The sequence below is a fragment of the Pipistrellus kuhlii genome, unplaced genomic scaffold (assembly GCF_014108245.1).
Source record: "Pipistrellus kuhlii isolate mPipKuh1 unplaced genomic scaffold, mPipKuh1.p scaffold_m20_p_10, whole genome shotgun sequence".
Classification (NCBI taxonomy): Eukaryota; Metazoa; Chordata; class Mammalia; order Chiroptera; family Vespertilionidae; genus Pipistrellus; species Pipistrellus kuhlii.
In genome coordinates this window covers 40,245,466-40,268,327 of record NW_023425405.1, presented here as the reverse complement: position 1 = coordinate 40,268,327, position 22,862 = coordinate 40,245,466, and the positions used below count along the sequence as shown (strand labels likewise).

The following is a 22,862-nucleotide window of genomic DNA, read 5'->3' as shown; positions in this document are numbered from 1 at the left end:
AACCTCCGCAGTCATTCTGAGACTATAAGGGGTCTTGAATACAGTGATATGACCAAATTTGTTATTTAAGGAGGGGAAACCATCTCTGGAGATCAGTATGGATAAAGGATTACAGTGAAGAAGAGCTTTGGGTTATATTATTTTCTTTGTATATGAAAGCTAGTGAAGTTTGATGACAATTAAGTTATAGAATCAATAAAATAATTAGGTTATAATGAGTCTTATAGAAGCAAAGTCAGCTGTGATATTCTATTATATCAGTGATATCAAGAAGCCTCCTCTGTTTCCATATACAATATTTCCTACACTGAAGGATCTCCTACAATATAGCTTGAAATTGTTTTAGTAGATATAAAAAATAAAAAAGTAAAGGCTCTGAAAGAATTAACACACTGACTTAAAAGTCATGCCAGCTAGTAAAATACAGGTATCAAATCCATGCCTAAGATTCCGTTTCAATGGGAACTGTCAGAAGAAGGCAGGGAGGTACTTAGTACCTATAGTAAGAAGAAGTAATTATAAAGAAGAGAAGGGGGATGCATAAAAGGGAGGTTATGAATACTAAAAAACACACCTATTATTTCAACATTTTGTCTTTTGAGATGGCTCTGGAAGATGAAATGTGGAGGAAGCATTTTGTTAATAACTACTAGTAATCCAATTTAATGATTACTGCTTGCTAACCTATAATGTTCATAACAAAAATTATAGTCCTTGCTAATGTCCTCAAAATAAAGTAGGGGCTGGCTGAGTTTTGATATGAGAGTAAAGAAAGAGGAAACTAAAGATGCCTAAGGAAGACCGGGTTCCCTTGAGGGCCCTGGAAAATGAGTTTTTGGTGTGGAGGAGCAGATCCTGTCACTTCTAGGAAACTAATGAACACCAGAGAGAGGGGTGTGAAATTGATGACAGACTTTACCTTTGCTGTTTCTAACCTAGTTATGGACCAACAGAACCAGAGCATGATTTAGACAAAAAGTGGGGATCTAATTGACAGGGTAAGAAGACACAAAATCAATTTAGATGATCTACAAAGAAGAGAATCAGGTTTGACAATTTTCATTTTCGTCTGTTGACAAACAGTTTACCATCATACAAAATATATCTTTCACAAGGAAATATCTTTTTAAAAAACATACTTTAATTTTTTTTTTTTTTTTTTTTAGAGAGAGGAAGGGCGAGGGATACAGACATAGAAACAATGATGACACGCATTGTTCTACACCCGGCACGCCCCTTTCTGGGGATGAAGCCCGCAACCAGGTCCTGTGCTCCGTCCAGGAATTGAACCTGACCTCCTGGTTCCTGGGCCGAGGCTCACCCACTGGGCCACACGGCCGGGCTGACCCTGCCTAACAGCTCTGAGCTGCTTTTCCATCAACCAGAACACCGCCCCCCTTTCCGCAGCGCGCACCCCACCGCGCACGCGCCGCTCCCTGTGCAGGTGCAGCTGAGGGCGCATGCGGCTCTCCCGCCGGAGAAACACCGTCGGCGCCCGGCGATGACGTAGAAAGGCTGCGCGGGGATTCGGCGCAGACACGTTCTGCGGGAGCCGGTGCCGGCGCCGGCGGGTCGCGGCGATGGTGCGCTGCGGTTGCGCCTTGTACAGGAAGGTCCGTGACTGGCGCCCCCTGCGCCTGATGGCCCAGGGCTGGGGCTCTGGTCCTCCTCTCCCAAACCCCTCTTCCTGTTTGGGGGTCTCTCTGCTGCTAGTTTTTCTTCCGTCGTCTTCTCTCGGGGTGGCCCGGGGGCGGGGGTGTGTCTCCCCTGCTCGGTGGAGACGGTGGTTGGGGGACCCGGTCTGAGGTTCTTCTGGGGAGTTGTGTGACGTGGGATGAGGAGCTGGGGCTTATGCCTGCTTTCAGACCTGCAATACCATGTACGTGGAGTGTAGGTTTGTCTTTTGCTTTTGGCTCAGATCGTGTACTTCTAAGAAATAGTATTCGTAGTCCTAAGGCCGTTTACGTGTACATTTTATCTTCAGTGCATTGTTCTTAGGAGCTTTCTAAAGACACTTTTCATCAGTGCTAGCAGGTAGGTGCATTCTTATCAGAGAGGAAGGGAGAGAGAGAAAAATGAAAATATGTAATAATAGGCTTGCCTTCTTGCAAGAAATTTAGGTCATCTTTTGTGTAGTGTCGGTTTTAAAAGCAAACTGTAAAAAATGTAAAGTTGCTTCAAACTTAAAAGCCTTTTTGAGAGCCGTACTAGTAATGCTTTTTGAAACTAACCAGCATTGTAGTTTGGGTATTACCTTATTACTAACGATGAGATTGGCTATTTCTTTTAAGGTTGGGTTCTAAGTCTTTGAATATGTTCAATCTAAAGCAGTAAAAATGCACAAACTACTGCATTTTGTTGTGGATCAGTTATTAACTTGTGTAACCTTACTGCCATAAAAAGTCACTTCCAATCAGTGTCACTTGCAATTGGAATCTAATTCTTCACTTCCAGGTGATGCATTTCTGACCTAGTCTCTCCAGAACCGCAGCATAAGTTCACGTCCAGAGAAAAATGCTTTGGTTGGCCCTCAAGTTTATCTTTTATATACTTCTTCCACTCTATTCTCTTACAACACTTTGTTTTATGAATACATTTGCATACTTAAATGAGTCCCTGCACTTTGATTCTTTGCTATGACCCCATGCAACTTAATCTCAGGTCTGAACTGCATTAGCATCAGCAAGAGAGCTTTTGCTAGATGTCCTGGCTTGACCTAGCCTCCCCTCCCCTCCTCCAGAGTATATCAGAAAGGTCATCTGAATAGATGTATTTTGCAAAAGGTTTACAGATGTTTTCGATAGTTGCAACTACCTTAGATGACAAAAGATGTGAAGATTATTAATTTAAGAAATTACTCTGTAAGAAATCTTGATAGTCTGAGAGTTAATACATAGGCTCTTTACCTGCAAGAAGGTCTTGATTTAGTCAGGGAAACAAAAGTAAATACTCAATGCTGTATAAGATTTCAGAAAGTGTACTAATACCAACAGAGGTATAATCAAGTGACTAAGAGGTGGGCAAAGTTGATAAGTGTTGATTGAAGGAATTAAGAAAAGACATCAGCAAATGGCATTCAGGTGGGTTTATGGTAGAAAGGAACAAATGACAGAAGTAGAGGAGAAGCATGAGCAGAGTGGCATGGAGGTGTGAAAGTATAGCTAGTAGTACAGAGCAAAAGAGGAAGAGCATAGGGGTTGAACGAATGGAAATGAACTGAGGGTAGGTTAAGAGTTTTGAATATAGTATTGAGCATTTTATTTTTTTAATATATTTTTATGGATTTTAATATATTTTTATTGAGACTCATTGATTGGCTGCCTCCTGCACACCCTACATTGGGGATTGAGCCCACAACTCTGGCATGTGTGCTCTTGATCAGAATCAAACCTGGGACCCTTCAGTCCACAGGCTGGCGCTCTTATCTACTGAGCGAAACTGCCTAGGGCAGTACTGAGAATTGTAGACTTTAATTCATAAACAGCAAAACATACACAGGCACACAAAAACCCTTGAATAGTTTTTAGATAAGGGAGAAACATGCTTAGAGATCCATTTTTGGGAAAATAGCTCAGTCAGCAAGATGCAGAATGGGTTGAGGAAGGAGTGACTAGACCCTGATAGGCCAGTTAGGAGCTAATGTAACAGTTAAGGTACTAGGGCAGTTTATACCAGGAAGGAAAGAGCTAGGGCTTTGGGAAAAGGAGCAGGTATAATCAAAGATTCTCATATGTAGTCTCCATGAGTGGTAAACTATGTTCCCATTATTTGAAAACATTGGAGGAACAGACTTGACTTAAGAAAAAGTTTGGTTCTGTCATAGTAACATGTATTTGAGATGACTTATCCTTTCAATACCCAAGAACAAGTTACATATTTGAGGGGTCTCTAATGTAAGGTAAATACAGATCTTGTTCTCAGTTGCTCTAGCTTACATCTTGGTGATTTCCAGTAGACATAGAGACTATCTCACCTAGGTGGTAGTTACTGGTACAGGCTGGAATCACCCAGGGAGACAGTCTTGTTGGAAAAGTGGACCAGTGTCAGAGACCTTGAGGGTAGGTGGGACAACAGTTGATAAGGGGGAGGGAGAGATAAAGGTTTTAAGAGTTAAATGGGAAGAGGAGGTCAGATAGGAGATGAACTGAGAAAAGACTTTAAATTTTGCATCCAGGAAGCACTTTTTTACTTTTTTAGGCATTTTAGTGGCAACAAATAACTATTAATAGAAAGTAGTTCTTATTGGTAAGCGCGTTTGGAGTACAATTGTTCTCTTTCTCTCTCTTTTTCAGTATGGAAAATTCATTGATAACCTTAGACTCTTCACCAGGGGAGGAAGTGGTGGAATGGGTTTCCCTCGCTTAGGGGGAGAAGGTGGGAAAGGTGGTGACGTCTGGGTTGTAGCCCACCAAAAAATGACCTTAAAACAACTTAAAGAGAAATATCCTCAGAAACGGTTTGTGGCTGGAGAGGGAGCAAACAGTCGGTGAGTATTTATTGAATGACTTTGATTTTATGAAAGTAATCCCTCCCAGAAGGAAAAAAATTAAAAGATAAAGTTGTAGTTAAGTGATTTGAAGTAAATTATATGCTGTATTTGTAACTGAGCAAAAATCTTCATTTGTCTCAACTCTAGTAAAGGTAAAAGATAGCTAGTAAGAAATGTTTTGGAGCATTTTTTATCCTTTTCTTCTCCCAATGTCTGTTTATATTTGTTTGCACTTCCTCTGTAGAAACAGAAAGTGAATTCTCACTGTTTTCTTCTTTTCGGAAACTTTTCTCAAATCTCAACTAAGCTACTCCATCCCATCAGTAGTTCCACCAGCGTCTTCCAGGCATGCTGAAAATTTAGAGCCTGTTTCACTGATATCTCTTCTATGTTTTCCCTTTTGCTTCTGTTTTTTTTCTTTCTTTATTTTTCATTAGTGTTGTTTTTTCTGTGGAACATACTATGTTGGCCTTAAAATATGAGAAGAATTTTTTCTTTTGTTATAAAGAAAATGAAGAAAAAATTCTTAAAGCTTCCATTAAATTGCAGGCTATGATTCCTCAGGCCTATCTTATTCTGTTATTCCATAGGAGGTATTGGTATAACAGCTAGATTTTTTTTTTCCCCCTTTCTGTTTTGATATGTTTATTTGTCATAGTTCCAAATGATGAAATGTGACACTTACTTGGGGTTGGATAAAAGTAAAGGAGAGAGGCTGGGATACTAAACACCCTAACAGACACTCCCAACAACAAAAACAACCTCAAATTATCCTGCCCAAAATATGCAGCAGCACCCCTGCTTGTAAATAAATCTTTGGAGAAATCCTTTAAATTTCTTTTGAGCATTTTGTTTTATGAGACTGTTTTGTAGGACAAATTTTGAGAGCCTTATATTTGTTAGAATTCAGTAAGCTTTGAATACAGAATGTTATTTTAAAGTGTTTAGATCAGTGGTATACTTAAAGATGGTATACAATGTTTAAATGTTAAGAGAGATTTAAATAGAACATATTTCTTACTGCATTGTGTGTTGAATTTTTAGAACAGAGAGGCTCAGATCTAAAGGATTAATAGTAACCAGCTGGATGAAGGGGAGAAAAAAGCATTGCAGAAAAGGTAACATGAACAAAGGCCCAGGGATAGAAGACAATTAGCTGTATAAGACACTAAAAGAAGACCAGCGTGCCTGGAATGCAGAAAACACAGAATATAGAGGAAGATAGGTACAGGCCAGACTTTAATTCAGACAGTCATTATTTATAAAATATTGCAATATTCTCCAATTTGGTCTCCTGTCTCCAGTCTTATTCATCACCTTCAATCCATCCTTTATCTAGTTACTCCTAGAGTGATTTTTCTAAAACATCATCTTGTTAATATCACTTGCCTACTTAAAATCCTTCAATGTTCCCTAAAGTAATCTTCAGACATTCCAACAGAGCATATCTGTCTCTTCATGATCTGGACTACAGTGTCTTTAGTTCACAACATGTTACCGTACTTGTAGTAGTGTTATACTAGAAATAGCTGTTATTTCTCCAAACAGCTTGTTCCTTCCTAATCCAGTATGTGTGTGTGTGTATATACACACATATAAATATACATATATATTTGATTGGCCAACAGATTCTTTTCTGCCTTGTCTGGCAAAGTCCTATTTCCCTTTAAGTCTTGGTTTAAACACTACTTCCAAAATATAGATAATTGAATAAGATTTTAATTTCACATATTTAATAACATGTCCACTAAAAATCAGACTACTTTTGTTCATCATGAAATCACCTCCCAGTAAACTGGTTTATGCTTGCTCAACTATGAACATTATCAAATACTATTTCAACTATTTAAAAAACTCCAATGTTATTCTGAAATTTGAGTGTCAGTGTTTTTAATAAGATATTTAATAGAAAGTTCACCAATGGTAACGAATAAGAATGAAGTTAAATCTTGCCTCTACATTCTAAAAATTGCAACATACATCCCAATAAGAGAAGTGTTTTATTAAATCTTTCTTTACTATATTTCTAATTCACCCATTACTGTCAACCCAATTCATTCAACTAATGTTAATTGAGTATCCACTATGTACTAATCACTATACTAGATGGATAGGATACAATGATGATCTAAACTATTATGGTCTCTCCTTCTGCAAGTTACTGTCGTGTAGTGGGAGAGCAGACATTAATCAAAGACCTGAAAAATGAAAAATTGTAACTGACAAGTCACATGAATGAGAGAGCTTACACATGTGTGTGGGTGTGGGGATTCTGACCTCGTGGTGTTTAGGAATAAAAAGGTTTTATAAAAGGTCACCTATAATTTCAGAAATAACCTGAATTAACCTTTTCTTAGACTTTTCTGTGTGTTTACACAAATGTAATCTTGTGTGTATGTAGATAGTTAGGGGTACAAAAATGAGAGGACAATATTTTGCAACCTGTTTTCACTTAACTTTTTTTTCTATGCTGTTTTTACTATGGCTGCAGAGTATTATAGTATTGGAAATAATATTATTTTGTCATTCATCTATTTATGTAATGATTTTTTTACTGTTATATTCAATGTTAATACACATTCATGTATTTATAGTAGTTTACATGTTTGTTCAATTATTTTCTTTTAGGATAAATTCTCAGAAGTGAATTTATTAGTTACAAGTTTGTAGCAGTTTATTCTCTCATGAGCAGCTAGATGAACCCCCTATAATTAAAGTACTCTCAGTTGAGGTCAGTTTTTTAAAAGTTTTGTTATTCAATTGATTTTTCTTTTTCTAGTTCAGTGGTCGGCAAACTATGGCTCGCAGAGCCACATGCGGCTTTTTGGCCCCTTAAATGTGGCTCTTCTACAAAATACCACAGCCTTGGCGAGTCTATTTTGAAGAAGTGGCGTTAGAAGAAATTTGTTTAAAAAATTTGGCTCTCAAAAGAAATTTCAATTGTTGTACTGTTGATATTTGGCTCTGTTGACTAATGAGTTTGCCAACTAATATTCTAATTTATTTGTGTGCATTTCAGGTGTATAATACATTAATTTATTATGATTTGTAATGACTTTTGGTGGTTAGCTTGGTAACTTAAATTATTACTTAATATTATTTTTATTGGGATATGATAGTCTAAAATGCAAATAAATAACTAGGGATAATTTTACTTTTCCTTTATTATTGGCCATTTAACATCTACATCAGAAGAGTTGGTTGCCAGTCTTCTTCTTCTTCTTCTTTCTTTTTTTTTGCCAGTCTTCTTTATAGGCCATTATATTTCCTTGAAGCATAAGCCATTTCATTTTGTGGGGTTTCCTTATTTTATCTTAGCTTTATGTATTTACTTATTTGTTTATCTATCTATCTATCTATCTGTTTTTTTTTATTTTTTTTTATTTTGTAGTGTTAGTGCACTGAAAGGCTGCAAAGGAAAAGATTGTGAAATTCCTGCACCTGTGGGTATTTCAGTAACTGATGAAAATGGTAAAATTATAGGTAAGTGTACTTTAGATTCTAAAGTTGTGTTTGGGAGTTGTGGGGAATAGCGCCTCTTGAGGTTTTTTTTAAACATTAACTGCTAATTAAGTGAAGTTCTTATATTAAAGAACTTTTAAAATGTATGTAAAGACTGTTCAAAATTAACTGCTAGATTTCAGATTATTTTAAAGATGTAAGAATATTTAACTTGTTTTTAAAACATAAACTAATCTCTTTCAACTGCATACAAAAGTATTTTCCAGGGTCAAGCTTTTTTTTTTTTTTTTTTTAATTGATTTCAGAGAGGAAATGAGAGGGGGAGAGAGAGAGAATTGAACCACCCCTTCTCGTTCACAGGTCGATGCTCAACTAGTGAGTCACTCTGGCCAGGCCAGGGTCAAGCTTTTAATAGAAATTTCTGGTATCTGTTTCTGAAAGAAAAATGTCATTAGTGGATTAGCTTCACTTACTAATCTTGGTTCTAAGTGTCCTTATCTCTCTTTTAAGGAGAACTCAATAAAGAACAAGACAGAATTTTGGTAGCTGAAGGAGGACTTGGTGGTAAATTCCTTACAAATTTCTTACCATTGAAAGGTCAGAGACGAATAATTCACCTTGATCTAAAACTTATAGCTGATGTAGGTCTAGTGGGGTAAGTATCAGTCATATCTTTATTTTTATATTTCCAGATAGTTCATGAATAGAAATAAACATTAATTGTAATTTGGGGCCAGCATTATTTCTCTATTATGGAATTTGTGCATTGTTGGTATACTTAGAGAATATGCTGTTAAATGTAGTTATTTTCACAATGTCATCAGAGTTTCATATTGACTATTCATATATCAAAGATCATAACAGTTGAATAGGCTAGTGAAATGTTAGTAATGAATAAAGAAAAAGATCAATCAAAAGCAGTAATATAAGAAAGCAAAACAATGTAACCAGATATTAAGGAATAAAATAGAAATCTGAACAACCCACGCTTTTAAAAGTATAAAAAGAAGGGAAAATTATTAAGATATTCTTCTTTTAAAGTATATTTTTATTGATTTCAGAGAGGAAGGGAGGGGGAAGGAGAGAGAGAAACATCAATGATGAGAGTGAATTATTGATTGGCTTCCTCCTGCATGCCCCTTGCTGGGGATTGAACCTGCCACCCGGGCATATGCTCTTGACTGGAATTAAACCCAGGACCCTCCATTCCTGAAGGCTGACACTCTATCCACTGAGCCAAGCCTTAACAAAGGTATTGATGTACCATTAATCTGATGGCTCAAGGCTGTACAGACAGTCCCAACCATCAGACTTACACACTGTTGAGTACCAGTTGGATCTTGCAATAACTGTTTTCCCCTCCTTTATGCTCTGCTCAGGATTTGTCCACTCTCAGTACTGTAGACAACCTTACAATGTTATCCTCTTCCACCAACCTCCTGTGTTTTCGTCAAAACAATGCTGTTTAGCTTTGGGTTTTGGGTGCTTACACTCAACCAACTGGAGAAAGCTAGATTGTAAGATAAAGAAAGGAAAAACTTTAGCTCTTTGCATTTCCCCTCCCTCCCTCCCTCCCTCCCTCCCTCCCTCCCTCCCTCCCTCCCTCCCTCCCTCCCTCCCTCCCTCCCTCCCTCCCTCCCTCTCTCTCTCTCTCTCTCTCTCTCTCTCTCTCTCTCTCTCTCTCTCTCTCTCTCTCTCTCTCCTTTTCCTTTTCCTGGCCCTATTACAGCATTACACAGTGGTCAATAAAAGCCCTAAGCAAAAGGTAGTAAAACTGCTGCCATCGAGTACCAAACTGCCATTCCATTCCTTGCCTTCCCATAGGTTCTCTCTAAGCTCTGTTCAGCTTCCTCTCCAACCATCTCACTGCTTCTTTACCAGACTCTTCACTGTGAGTCTCTCCTCTTTCCATGCTCATCAAGGTCTTACCAGCAGTGACTTGGAGTTCACAGAGGCCCCGTTCCTGCTGAAGTCGTAACAGGGAAAGATGTGATCCTGGCATTCAATCTTGCCATTCACATGTAATTTTCCCCCCAATAAAACATAGTTTGAGGTTTATGAGTCATAGGCTCTGTAATACTATATATTTTTCAAAATTACCAGTTTAATAGGGTTTTATGGATACGGCTGAGAATCCAGCCATTCACTTTCTCATTTGGTAGAAAAATGGGTTTCAAGTTCCATGAAGACACTTTTACAGACTAAGAAAAGCCCAGCAGGGCTGAGTAGTAAAAGTTGGGTGGGCGTAGGGGACTCAAGTGAGACTATTTGTGTCAGAATCTCCAGTCCTCGGGAGGCTAACTAGCTACTCTTGGATACGTTATACTGTCTAAGTTTTTGTTCCCTCATCTTAATAGTGAATGGGGAGTTCTCATCAGAAGATGTTGGTAAGATATTGCATTTGCAGTACAGCACATGCTTTGGATTTATGAATGCTCTGTGAATGAATGGTAACTGCTGTCATGATCATTATATTGCCATCTGATAAGAGGCCACTGTAGTGAAATTCTAAGCTGTTCAGAAGTGGGCTTGGAATTACAGTAAATAATTAGCATATCATAATTCTTAAGCATAATGCTTAACATTTTTCTAGTGCTTTTAAGTTAGGTAGCTATTCTTAAAAAGTTACTACTGTCAATACCAGCATAAGCAGAAATCCTTTTATCAATAGCTAGTCTCAGCAGTGAAGTGAACCTTTGAAGAAAGGTGTATAACATACACTTGGACTGCTATTGTCAAAGCTGACCTTTACATAGGTTGGATTTCGGATTTCGGCCTCTAAAAATTTATTTATATATATATATATATATATATATATATATATATATATATATATATATATATATTATTGATTTTGTATAGAGAGGAAGGGAGAGAGATAGAGAGTTAGAAACATCGATGAGAGAGAGTCATCGATCAGCTGCATCTTGCACACCTCCTATTGGGGATGTGCCCACAACCCAGATACATGCCCTTGACCAGAATCGAACCTGGGACCTTTCATTCCGCAGACCAACACTCTATCCACTGAGCCAAACCAGTTTCGGCAGCCTCTAAAATTTTTTATTCTGTGCTTTTTAAGAAAAATCTCAACTGTCTGTTCTTCAACCATTACCATCCTTTTTCTTCTCATATTTTGATCTTTTGGAAATACAGTAGATGCTTACATCTTTACCATTATGAAAATAGAATATTGGAAAAAATAAGCAAGTCCAACTAGATGATCATGGATAAAAGGTTGTAATTTACTTTTCAAATAGTTACAAGAGACTGGATTTAACAGAATATAAGAAAATACTGTATTTCCAAGGGAAGCATTAAGAAACCTCACATACTCTGGTTCTAAATTTATTATGGAAATATGTTTAATAAAAAAATTGTTAAAAGAGATCTGTTAAGAGCTTATAAATTTTTATAGAATTCGAATTAATATTTGCAAAATACTACATTGTTATTCCTATTGAAAGTTTGGCAGAGTTTTGTAAGAGCTTTCTCAAATTTGAATGACAACTCTGTGAAGGTAGGGATCACATTTGTCTCATTGATTGCTATTTTTTGGTGCCTTTGATATTGCTTGATACAAGTCAATGTTCAATAAATATTTGTTGAATAATTTTTTTATTCAGATATAATTGACATATGATATATATCAGTTTCAGGTGTATAACATAGTGATTCAATATTTGTATATTACAACATGATCACTATAAGTCTAGTTAACATCTATCACCACACCTAGTTATGGATTTTTTTTCCTATGATGAGAAAGTTTAACATTTACTCTTACCAACCTTTAAATATATAATACAGTATCATATAATATTATATAGTAGTATTCACTATAGTCATCATACTAAATATTATATGGTCCATGACTTATATATGTTATAACTAGAAATTTGTATCTTTTGACCTTCCTTCACTCATTTTGCCTAACCCTACATCCCCACCTTCAACAACCACTAATATGTCCTATCTATGAATTTGATTTTTTGTTTATTTAGATTCTATGTATAAATGAGATCATATAGTATTTGTTGTTCATGGTCTGAATTATTTCACTTAGCACAATGCCCCAAGGTTCATCTGTGTTGACAACAGTGGCAATATTTCCTTCTTTTTACAGTTGAATAATATTCTCTCTAAAAAAAGTAAATTAAAATAAAAGGGTTTTTTAGATAGTTTATAAGTAGTATTTTATCAGCGTTTGCTAGAGATTGTAGATTACAGGTATTTTTATTAGTTTCTTTTTGTTGTCCTATGCTTTACTAGTTTTATTTACATAATTTGAATTATTTATTTACAATACTAAAACATTTTTAGTGTCTAGCATGAATTTATTTTTACCTGTTTCATAAGTATATTTTGTTCCTTGAGTTTTTCAAGATTATTTTAAAGTTAACACTCTTCTTTTAATCCCAGAAACATTCAAGAAATTTGCTTTTTAAATGTTAAGAATTCAGAGATAAACAATATTAATAGTATGATATTTGTTACAATGTATAAATTCATTTTCTCATTTCAGATTCCCAAATGCTGGAAAATCCTCTTTGCTAAGTAAAATTTCTCATGCAAAACCTGCAGTTGCAGATTATGCATGTAAGTATAATTTGTTTTGTATTTTAATGTGTATTGGTGAATTTTTAAAAACTAATCTTTCTTGTAGTATGAATAAAATGACAACCCCTGAGGATAGCCTTATGAGTTTGAAATCTCTTGGCAGAATATATGCATTTCCCATTAACCTTTGAAACTTCTGCTGCCCTCAGCAGTACCTAGTACTTGTTACTTACTTCGTTGTATTTATTTTTCTGTTGCATAATTATTTATTTGGTTTAGTTATGATTTTATGAGGCTAGTGCAGAATTGGTGAGGCTTGAAGATAACTGAATGTAAAAGGACTAGACCTGACATAGTGATGGAAGTCTAAATTCTGGCCCACCCACCATGCTTCTTCAAGTGCAACAGAGGAACTTTGAGGCCCACTAATTAGATTGAACTGTTTATATTATAAACATCTCTGTTTGTTCTTTAACAAGTTTATTGTACATAGCAAAGATAATGTACCTTCTATATCGACAAATGAGAACTAATCTGAATTAACTTGTTCACCGAAAAATAATATTTTTTATTTTACACATAATGCTAAGACAGTTTTGAGAGTATCACCATTTGTTTTAGGCTTTATTTATTTTTATTTTTTTCTGTTAGTTACAACGTTACAGCCTGAACTTGGAAAAATCATGTATAAAGATTTCAAACAGGTGGGTATTTTTAAAGTAAGACACTTGTAAAAAAATTAAAGTAACAGACTTCATTAGAAGTGAAAGTACTTGCTTTTGGTACTTGGACTTTATATTTGACTGTTTCTGTGGTATACGGGGGAGAGGGACAGTTGCAAGATTTTGTTTTTAATAGTGAGACTGTGATCAAGTCAATAATGAATACTATCAGTAAAATATTGTATAAGAATGTGGCTTTTTAAAATAGGTATTATTTTTTATATTTTTTAAGAATTTACTGGGGTGACATTGGTTAATAGTTATATAGGTTTCAAGTGCTACATTTGTATATTACATCACATGCCCACCACCTAAACTTGACTCATATTTCATCATCACATATATGATTCCCTTTAACCTTTACTATGCCTCACCCTCCCACCCCCCTCCTGGTAGCCAGCTTACTTAGTCTATATCTTTGAGTTTTTATATGTGTATTTTTCTTGTTTGTTCATTTGTTGCTTTCAGTGTTATGTCCCATATATGATTTCACTTATATGTGGATTGCATGGCCGGGCTTATTTTCTTAATCTCTTTGCTCATTGCAAAACCATATTTACTTCCATGTTTGATATTAAGTTTCATTAACTAAAAACATTGTTTTAAAAGTTCATGGAAATGGTTTTATATCAACTTTCTCTTTAGAAAAGTTTTAGTTGAATGGGATTTTGGCCTTTTCTAACTATTAAAAATTATTTTTCTTTAATAAGGAAGAACTGTAGATCTTTTTTATAATTACACTAAAACAAAAATATGTAATGTACGATCAGCAATCGTGTTCCTTGGTATTTGCCCAAATGAGTTGAGAATTTATGTCCAAACAAAACTTGCACACATTTGTTTGTAGCAGCTTTTTTGGTAATTGCCAGATTACATTCTGGAGATTTGAAACCAGATCTCTTAGTTGTGGGGCCTTTGCATCTGTAATTTATAAAACTTATCATTGTGTGCAATGAGGTTTGAAAACCACAGATGTGGGATAATGGCTGATAATGCTTAACATCTCCAAAGGAAAATAAGGATGCTATATCCTTTACTCTTTAAAGGTAGTCAATAGTCCTCCTGATAGATTATGAATAGGAATAGAAAAGGAACATTAACTACATGTACAATTTAAAACTTAAAACTGCAGAGCTGTATTAAGTAAATGCTAGCTGAATTAATATCTTTGAGAATTTAGAAAGTTGAAATTCTATGGAAACTTCACATTAAACAATGTTATTTATGGAATTCTTACTAGAATTTTGTGATTAATAACTGTCAAATTAATCCCTAAAGTTCCAGATTGTTAGATTAATAATTAAAAATGGGACTCTAATTTCTGATCAGAAAGGATTTTTATTTATTTTAAAAAAAATATATTTTATTGATTTTTATAGAGAGGAAGGGAGAGAGAGAGAGAGTTAGAAACGTTGATGAGAGAAAAACATTGACCAGCTGCCTCTTGCACACTCCCCACTGGGGATGTGCCCGCAACCAATGTACATGCCCTTGATTGGAATTGAACCTGGGACCTTTCAGTCTGCAGACCGACGCTCTACCACTGAGCCAAACCAGCTTCGGCAGATTTTTATTCTTAATACATTTTGTTGTAAAGGTATTTTGGCTTTATAAAGATGCAGTGGTAATTACAAGTCAAGACCTGTTGATACTCGAAATACCATGGAAATTTTTTTATGTAATTCTACTTACCATTTTCATGTATTTATCTTTTTTATCAAACCTTTTAACTTTGTATTAGATATTGGTAGCTGATCTTCCTGGTTTAATAGAAGGAGCACATGAGAACAAAGGAATGGGCCACAAATTCCTCAAGCATGTAGAAAGAACGAAACAACTGCTTTTTGTTGTAAGTCATATGTATATCAATGAAATATTCAACTGAATAAGAAAATCAATGAATGTATAATAGTTTTCTTAAATATTTATAATAAAGTAGTAGTTTATGTAATTCCACTAAGTCTGTTTAAATGGAGTCAGATATCGTAATCTTTGTTTATAATATGGGGGTTATTTACTATATCTGATAAAAGTTTGTCCATACTTGTCAAGGTTTAATTCCTTAAGATTTTCACCATAGTACTGTATTATATAGTGTCCTTTTCCTATTTTATTGGTGGTGGTAGATTATACATAGCTGACTCTCGAACAACATGGGTTTGACCTGTGTAAGTCCACTTACATGCAGATTTCTTTCTATAAATACCTGTACTGTTTTTGATCCATAGTGTTGGGTGTCCACCAATGTTGAGGGCTGACTGTATACATTAATCTATGCCATTTTATATACGGGACTTGAGCATACACAGGTCTTGGTATCTGTGTATGGGTCCTGGAACCAATCCCCTGAGGGTACCCAGGAACTGTAGTCAAGTTTTTGGGGAGGAAAAAATTATACACTTATTTTTGACTGTGCAGGGTGGAATAGGTGTTGGTGTCCCTAACCCCCAAGGTGTTCAAGAGTCAGCCATTTATGACACTGTTCATATTAATGTAAATTGTCTTATCTATATTAGTTTTTCATTGTATTAATGGTTGTGATTTTACCAGAATAATTATAGTTATCTTGACACTTCTCTTTCTCTTGTTTTTTCTTTTGTTTTTTTGTTAATCCTCACCTGAGGATATTTTTTTCATTGACTTTTTTTTAGAGAGTGGAAGGGATGGGGGAGGAAAGAGAGAGAGAGAGAGGAGAAACATTGATGTGACAAAGACACATCAATTGGTTACCTCCCACAGGCATCCCAATCAGGGCTGGGATCAAACTTGTAGCCCAGGTACCTTGACCAGGACTCAAACTGGAGAGCCTTTGTTGTGCAGGCCAGTGCTCTAACCACTGAGCAGTGCTGGCCAGGGCTCTCTTATTTTGAATTACTAAATTACCAATACAGTATAGATTGAGAATTTTTTTCTTTTAGCTTGAGAGAATAAAACACTGTAAAACAGAAATATGTTGCTAATCTTATGTTAAAGGCTGATATGTTTCTCTATTTTATTTTAGGTTGATATTTCTGGATTTCAACTTTCTTCTCGAACTCCATACAGAACTGCCTTTGAAACTGTATTACTGCTTACAAAAGTAGGTTTTCTGTTGCTCTTTTACTGCATTCTACATCTAGTCTAATATATAGGTACATAAGACTATGAAATGACAATAATTTTAATAAATTATATTCCACCTTTACTGTTTGAAGCTTTGATGATAAAGAATTATCTAAACTTGCTGTCTCCAGTTCTTCAGTATTAACCTGCACCTCAAACTATTGCAATCAATAAAACGTTCTTTATTGCATACTTCTCAAACCTTATCTTGCTTGAACTTTTATTCTTACGTCTTAGACCAGTGGTCGGCAAACTCATTAGTCAACAGAGATTCGGGAGCCACAGTTTGCCAACCACTGTCTTAGACTATTAGGCTCTTTCCTGCCTATTTAAAAAAAAATTTTTTTTTTGATTTCAGAGAGGACGGGAGAGAGAGAGAGAGAGAGAGAGAGAGAGAGAGAGATAGAAACATCAGTGATGAGAGAGAATCATTGACTGGTTGCCTCCTGCACACCCCACCTGGGATCGAGCCTACAACCCAGGCATATCCCCTGAACTGTGACCTCCTGGTTCATAGGTTCATCTTTTTTTAAAATAGTTTTTATTGATTTTTTTACAGAGAGGAAGGGAGAGGGATAGAGAGTTAGAAACATCGATGAAAGAGAAACATCAATCCGCTGCCTCCTGCACACCCCCTACTGGGGACGTGCCCACAACCAAGGTACATGCCTTTGACCGGAATCAAACCTGGGACTCTTTAGTCTGCAGGCTGACTCTCTCTCCACTGAGCCAAACCGGCTAGGGCTCTTGGACATCTTTGATTCCATATCTCATTAACTTTTTAAACTTAATATGTATAAAACTGACCCCTTTTTCCCTTTTAATTCCCCCGCCTCCTCCAGAACATTACTGAGTATGTAAGCAGGAAACCTGAATAGGTTTCTTACCACCTGTATCAAGCCCTATCAGTTCTACCAATATATCCTAAATTATGCTGAAGTTATCTGCTTGTTTTCATCCACACTGTTTTAATCATCAACCCCTCTCATTAGAATGTTGTAAGTCCCTCCTATCTAGTCTCTTTGCTTCCAGTCTCATTTCCCTGTAATCCATTTTTTTATGAGGCAGCTTGAGTGAGCTTTGTACAAGAACCAATCTGATGTTTGTTCTCTGCTTAAAATACTTCAATGGTGCCCCATTGCTATTAGGTTAAAATCTAACCTGACTGTGGTGTGTGAGGTCTGGTAAGGTTGGACTCCTTACTTAGCACAGTCTATTTTTCTCTGCCTGCCCCTCTTCCATTCTATATCCAGCCCTATGATTTCTCTCTAACACTATGTGATGTTTCTTATCCCCAGGACTTTGTATATTCTGTTAATGTTAACTCTCTGTTTAACATTTGGAGGAACTGCTAAACTTTATCTAGAGTGGCTGCACCATTGCACCATTTTATAATTGTACTTGCAATGTATTAGGTTTCCACTTTTTCCACATTAATATCTATGCTTAGATATTAATTGTTATTGTCTATCTTTTTATTTTAGCCACCCTAGTAGGAATGAAGTGATATTTTATTATGGTTTTGATTTATATTTTTCTAGTGATTGGTGATATTGATCGTCTTTTCATGTGCTTACTAGCTATTTGTTGTCTTTGGAGAAATGCCTATTCAGATTCTTTGAGCATTTTTTAATTGGGTTATTTGTCTTTTTATTGTTGAGTTGTAAGAGTTCATTATATTTTTGATTCAATTCTCTTATCAGATACACAATTTGCAAATGTTTTCTCCTGTTCTTCCAGTTTCCTTTTCACTTTCTTTATGGTATGTTTTGAAATACAGAATTTTAAATTTAATTTAAGTCTCATATGTCTATTTTTTCTTTTCCTTATGCTTCTTGGTGTCATAGCTAAAAAACTATTGCCTAATTCCTGGTCATGAAGATTTTCTTCTATTCAATTCTAAATTTTATCTATCGATATATGCCTAGTAGAATTCCAGATATTCGTATTTGGCTCAAGATACAAATCACAGCTGTCTCTAGGATGTTATGTAAGCCAAAATATATTGACACATGACCTAACTATTAAACATTTTTCTGAGTTTCCTTTGTTAATTGATTTTGTGGTGGTTGGGATTTATTGCATTTCAGAGATGTGACTGGGCTCTAGATTACCTAGGCCTACAGGTAAAGAAAGATATTAACAAATAGGTAACCTGCTGAGACCGGTTTGGTTCAATGGATAGAGCGTTGGTTTGGGGACTGGAGGGTCCCGGGTTCGATTCCGGTCAAGGGCAAGTACCTTGGTTGCAGGCATATCCCCAGTAGGGGGTGTGCAAGAGGCAGCTGATCGATGACTCTCTCTCATTGATGTTTCTAACTCTCTATTTCTCTCCCTTCCTCTCTGTACAAAATCAATAAAATATATTTAAAAAAACAAAACAAAAAAACACACACAAATACGTAACCTATATAGATATTTTAACAAAATTACTTGGTCTTTCTTTTTTTATTTAAAGGAGTTGGAGTTGTACAATGAGGAACTTCAAGGAAAACCTGCACTTCTGGCAGTAAATAAAATGGACTTGCCAGATTCCCAAAATAAATTCCATGAACTGATGAACCAACTCCAGAATCCTAAAGGTAAACTGGTTCATTCATTTAATGACAGTGTAATGAATACCTGATTTGCGCCAAGTAATACAATCAGTGGAGAAGAAAACTGACAGTTACTGCTCTTTAAAAAAGTATGTTTGATGACAGAAACCATACCATATGAAACATTTACATAACACCATAATGTATAATAATACCAACTTTCAGAATGCGTGATGAAAGGAGACAAAGTAAAAGACCATTCGAGCTGAAGAGGTTAGGCTTCATGAGGAAGTAAAAGTTAAACTGGGTCCTTAGTAAGTTATCTGGATCAGAAGAGGAAAAAGTCAGCATCTTCCTGTAAATCTTTCATCTTAATGTATTTCACAGGTTCTAGAACTCTATTCCCCTATCACACAGTAAATTTAAAACAGCTAATAGTTCTAAAGACGTACTTTATCTGTCTTTGCAATGTCAGCTCTATGGGTCTTCAAAGGAGAACTTGAGTACATGTCTATGTACAGAAAAATAGATGCTGTTACTCCAAAAGGATTTATTTGTTTGAAATTTCTTTCTAAATGGACCACTTTGTATAAAGGAACTTAAAGGGTTTCTCCAGTTGGCTGGTGTTGCTCAGTGGTTGAGTGTCAACCTATGAACCAGGAAATCGTAGTTGGATTTCAGGTTAGGTCACATGCCTGGGTTGTGTGTACTCAATCCCCAGTAGGGGGCATGCCGGAGGCAGCCCATTGATGGTTCTCTCTCATCAATTCTTCTATTTTTCTCTCCCTCTCCTTTTTCACTCTGAAGTCAATAAAAAAACAATTTAAAAAATAAATAAAAACATAAAGGGACTCTCCACTGTCTTGAATACTGAACTTTGCAGAACTCTCTGCTCTACAGTGATGATGCTTTTGTTTTACTGCGTGCAGAAGAGAATTTCACAGATGAGAAAATGTAGGGAGGACAGTAAGTGGCTAACATGTTTTTAAATAGTACTAATTTCTCTGTTTTTATCCCTGGAATAAAATTGGGGAAAATAAATTATTAGGAATAGCAGACAACACCAGAAGATTCTTTTTCTGCTCAAAAATATTTCCTTGGTGCAACTTACATGTTGAAGCTGTCCTTGAGTTATTTTTGGGATGTAAATTTTCTCTGGAATTAGTAAATAGTTTTTATTCCTTAATGTCATTTGCTTTGAGATCATTAGATCTGTTTGCTAGATCAGTGTTTCCCAACCTTCTCTCATGATGAGAATCACCTGGTGGAGTTGTTAAAACACAGATTCCTGAATCCCAACTAAGAAGTGCTAAACTAGAATTTTTGTGAACATATAGGTAAAACTGTATACTTAACTAGTGCTCTAAGACAGATTTTATATACAGAGCACTAAGTTAGGTATGCAATTTTACCTATATGTTCTCAAAAATTCTAGTTTAGCACTTCTTAGTTGGGATTCAGGAATCTGTGTTTTAACAACTCCACCAGGTGATTCTCATCATGAGAGAAGGTTGGGAAACACTGTGCTAGATGACCTAGAAGAAGGCATTTTCAGAGGAAGTACCAGAAGAGACAGTTACTCAAGAGTTTGTGGCTGTTTTGGATCATCAAAAACAAATTTCTGAGTTTTTAGTCTCTGGACTTCTTTAAAAAAAAAAAATATATATATAAATAAATAAATACATATATATATATATATATATATATATATATATATATGTTATTGATCTTTTTATCGATAGGAAGAGAGAGGGATAGAGAGTTAGAAACATGGATGAGAGAGAAACATCGATCAGCTGCCTCCTGCACACCCCCTACTGGGGATGTGCCTGCAACTAAGGTATATGCCCTTGATCAGAATTGAACCTGGGACCCTTCTGTCCGCAGGCCGACGCTATATCCACTGAACCAAACTGGTTAGGGCTCTCTGGACTTCTTGAGGGCAGATGAATCTCAGAAACCAAGCTGCCTATTGGCTTGTCCATTTTCTTTCAGTTCATATCAGTATTGACCCATCCCATTATATGCCACCCCTCTTTCCCATTGCCTTGGTAGCCTTGGAGAGGAAAAAGTAATAGAACATCTCTCAGCCACTGTGGAGTGATGAGTAGACTCATCTGAAATGCTCTCCCCTTGAATCATCCCCATATCTTTCTCAATTTCAATATCCCCAAAGCGACTTGCTTCTGTAAGTAAATCATCTTTTGTGATTCTTTTACTTATACTTAATTTGGTTTAAAATATCTTAATCCAGCAAATATCTACCATGTGTCAAGAACCTCAACATTGTCACTAGTAAAAACCAAGGTTTCTGAGAGCATATTAGAAAGAGAAGGAAAAAGGAATAAAAAATGCTGTTTTTGGTTTCTTGGTTCACAAATCAAACCTTTAACATAGGTCTGACTTACTTCAAAGACAATGAAAACCAGTTTTGTGGTTTTGTGGTTTTTTTGTTTCAGATTTTCTGCATTTGTTTCAAGATAAGATGACTCCAAAGAGGACAATGGAGTTCGAACATATCATCCCCATCTCTGCAATTACAGGAGAAGGAATTGACGAATTAAAGAACTGCATAAGGAAATCTCTGGATGAACATGCAGACCAGGAAAATGATGCATTTCATAAGAAACAGTTGCTTAATTTACAGATTTCTAATACAGTATCTCATAGTGAGCCACTATCAAGAAATGCTGTTAACTAGTTCCAGAATGGATACAATTTAAATCCATTAAATATGTACATGAAATTGTGTTTATTTGAAAACTTTTCCACAGAGTATTATGTATTCCACAGTTATTATTACTAATACTGTCATTTGAGAACCCTATCTTTTTAACTTGTTTATAGTTAAATATATCAATAGTTTAAAAAAAGTGAAAGCTGAAAATGACAATTTACAGTTTTATAGTCAATCTACTTATAATAAAATCCTCTTGATTTTTTTTATGATACTTATAATAAAATCCTCTGATATTTCTCTAGTGAGATCATTTAAAAAAAATAAATGAAAGGATTTCTCAAATATTATTAAAGTGAGCAACTGGGTATTGTTTGTTTTGAGTCTGTCATGTACCTGGTTCAATTATGAAGAGTTCTCATTTTAAGAAAATCTAGCCGGGACCGGTTTGGCTCAATGGATAGAGCGTCGGCTTGGGGACTGAAGGGTCCCGGGTTCGATTCCGGTCAAGGGCATGTACCTTGGTTGCGGGCATATCCCCAGTAGGGGGTGTGCAAGAGGCAGCTGATCGATGACTCTCTCTCATCGATGTTTCTAGCTCTCTATCTCTCTCCCTTCCTCTCTGTATAAAATCAATAAAATATTTAAAAAAAAAAAAAAAAGAAAATCTAAATACCCTAAATTTGAACATAATGTTCAGTGATAACAAAGATCACTGATAATATTTGACAGCAGCAAATAGATTTCAAAAATCAAATAGATTAAAAAATCAAATAGATTTTTGGAAACTTTTCCTTTTCATTTACTTTAAACTTATTTATTTATTTGTTTGTTTTATTGATCTCAGAAAGAGGGAGAGAGAATCATAAATTGGCTGCCTCCTGCACACCCTTCACTGGGGATCAAATTTGCAAACTGAGCATGATCCCTGACAGAATTGAACTGGTGACCTCTTGGTTCCTGGGTCAGTTCTCAACCACTGAGCCATGCACTTAACTGTTTGAACATTTTCTTTTTTAAGTATAAGATTATTTTTTCTTACTTTGGAGCTGATTGGTGTATGACTCGTTTTTTTATGGCCTAGTCCATGAGTGGCAAATTGTGGCTCGCGAGCCACATGTGGCTCTTTGGCCCCTTGAGTATGGCTCTTCTACAAAATACCATGGCCTGGGTAAGTCTATTTTGAATAAGTGGTGTTAGAAGAAGTTTAAGTTTAAAAAATTTGGCTCTCAAAAGAAATTTCAATTGTACTGTTGCTATTTGGCTCTGTTGACTAATGAGTTTGCTGACCACTGGCCTAGTCTTTTTCATTG

At 35.8% G+C, this 22,862-nt stretch overlaps 1 protein-coding gene across 2 annotated transcripts; it reads left to right on the top strand.

Moving 5' to 3' along the window:
* The first annotated feature begins 1,478 nt into the window (after positions 1-1,478).
* On the top strand, positions 1,479-21,985 carry GTPBP10 (GTP binding protein 10). 2 transcript variants are annotated; one of them, XM_036429496.2, is made up of 10 exons: positions 1,479-1,613; positions 4,293-4,486; positions 7,881-7,972; positions 8,462-8,606; positions 12,477-12,550; positions 13,163-13,215; positions 14,975-15,082; positions 16,235-16,312; positions 18,794-18,917; positions 21,332-21,985. In XM_036429496.2, exons 1-10 carry the CDS (start codon positions 1,581-1,583, stop codon positions 21,571-21,573), a joined length of 1,143 nt encoding a protein of 380 aa, XP_036285389.1. In that variant the 5' UTR covers positions 1,479-1,580; the 3' UTR covers positions 21,574-21,985. The 2 variants fall into 2 exon arrangements, with proteins under 2 accessions (XP_036285389.1, XP_036285390.1); XM_036429497.2 differs by lacking the exon at positions 1,479-1,613 and adding an exon at positions 2,477-2,754.
* The last annotated feature ends 877 nt before the right edge of the window (positions 21,986-22,862 follow it).

What these genes read in the sequence shown, in the direction of transcription:
- GTPBP10 (XM_036429496.2), top strand. Translation starts at nt 1,581, where the DNA reads ATGGTGCGCTGCGGTTGCGCCTTGTACAGGAAG. An exon ending in GGAGAGGGAGCAAACAGTCG is followed by an intron (nt 4,487 to 7,880) that starts GTGAGTATTTAT and finishes TTTATTTTGTAG; the next exon opens with TGTTAGTGCACTGAAAGGCT. An exon ending in CCAACTCCAGAATCCTAAAG is followed by an intron (nt 18,918 to 21,331) that starts GTAAACTGGTTC and finishes TTTTTGTTTCAG; the next exon opens with ATTTTCTGCATTTGTTTCAA.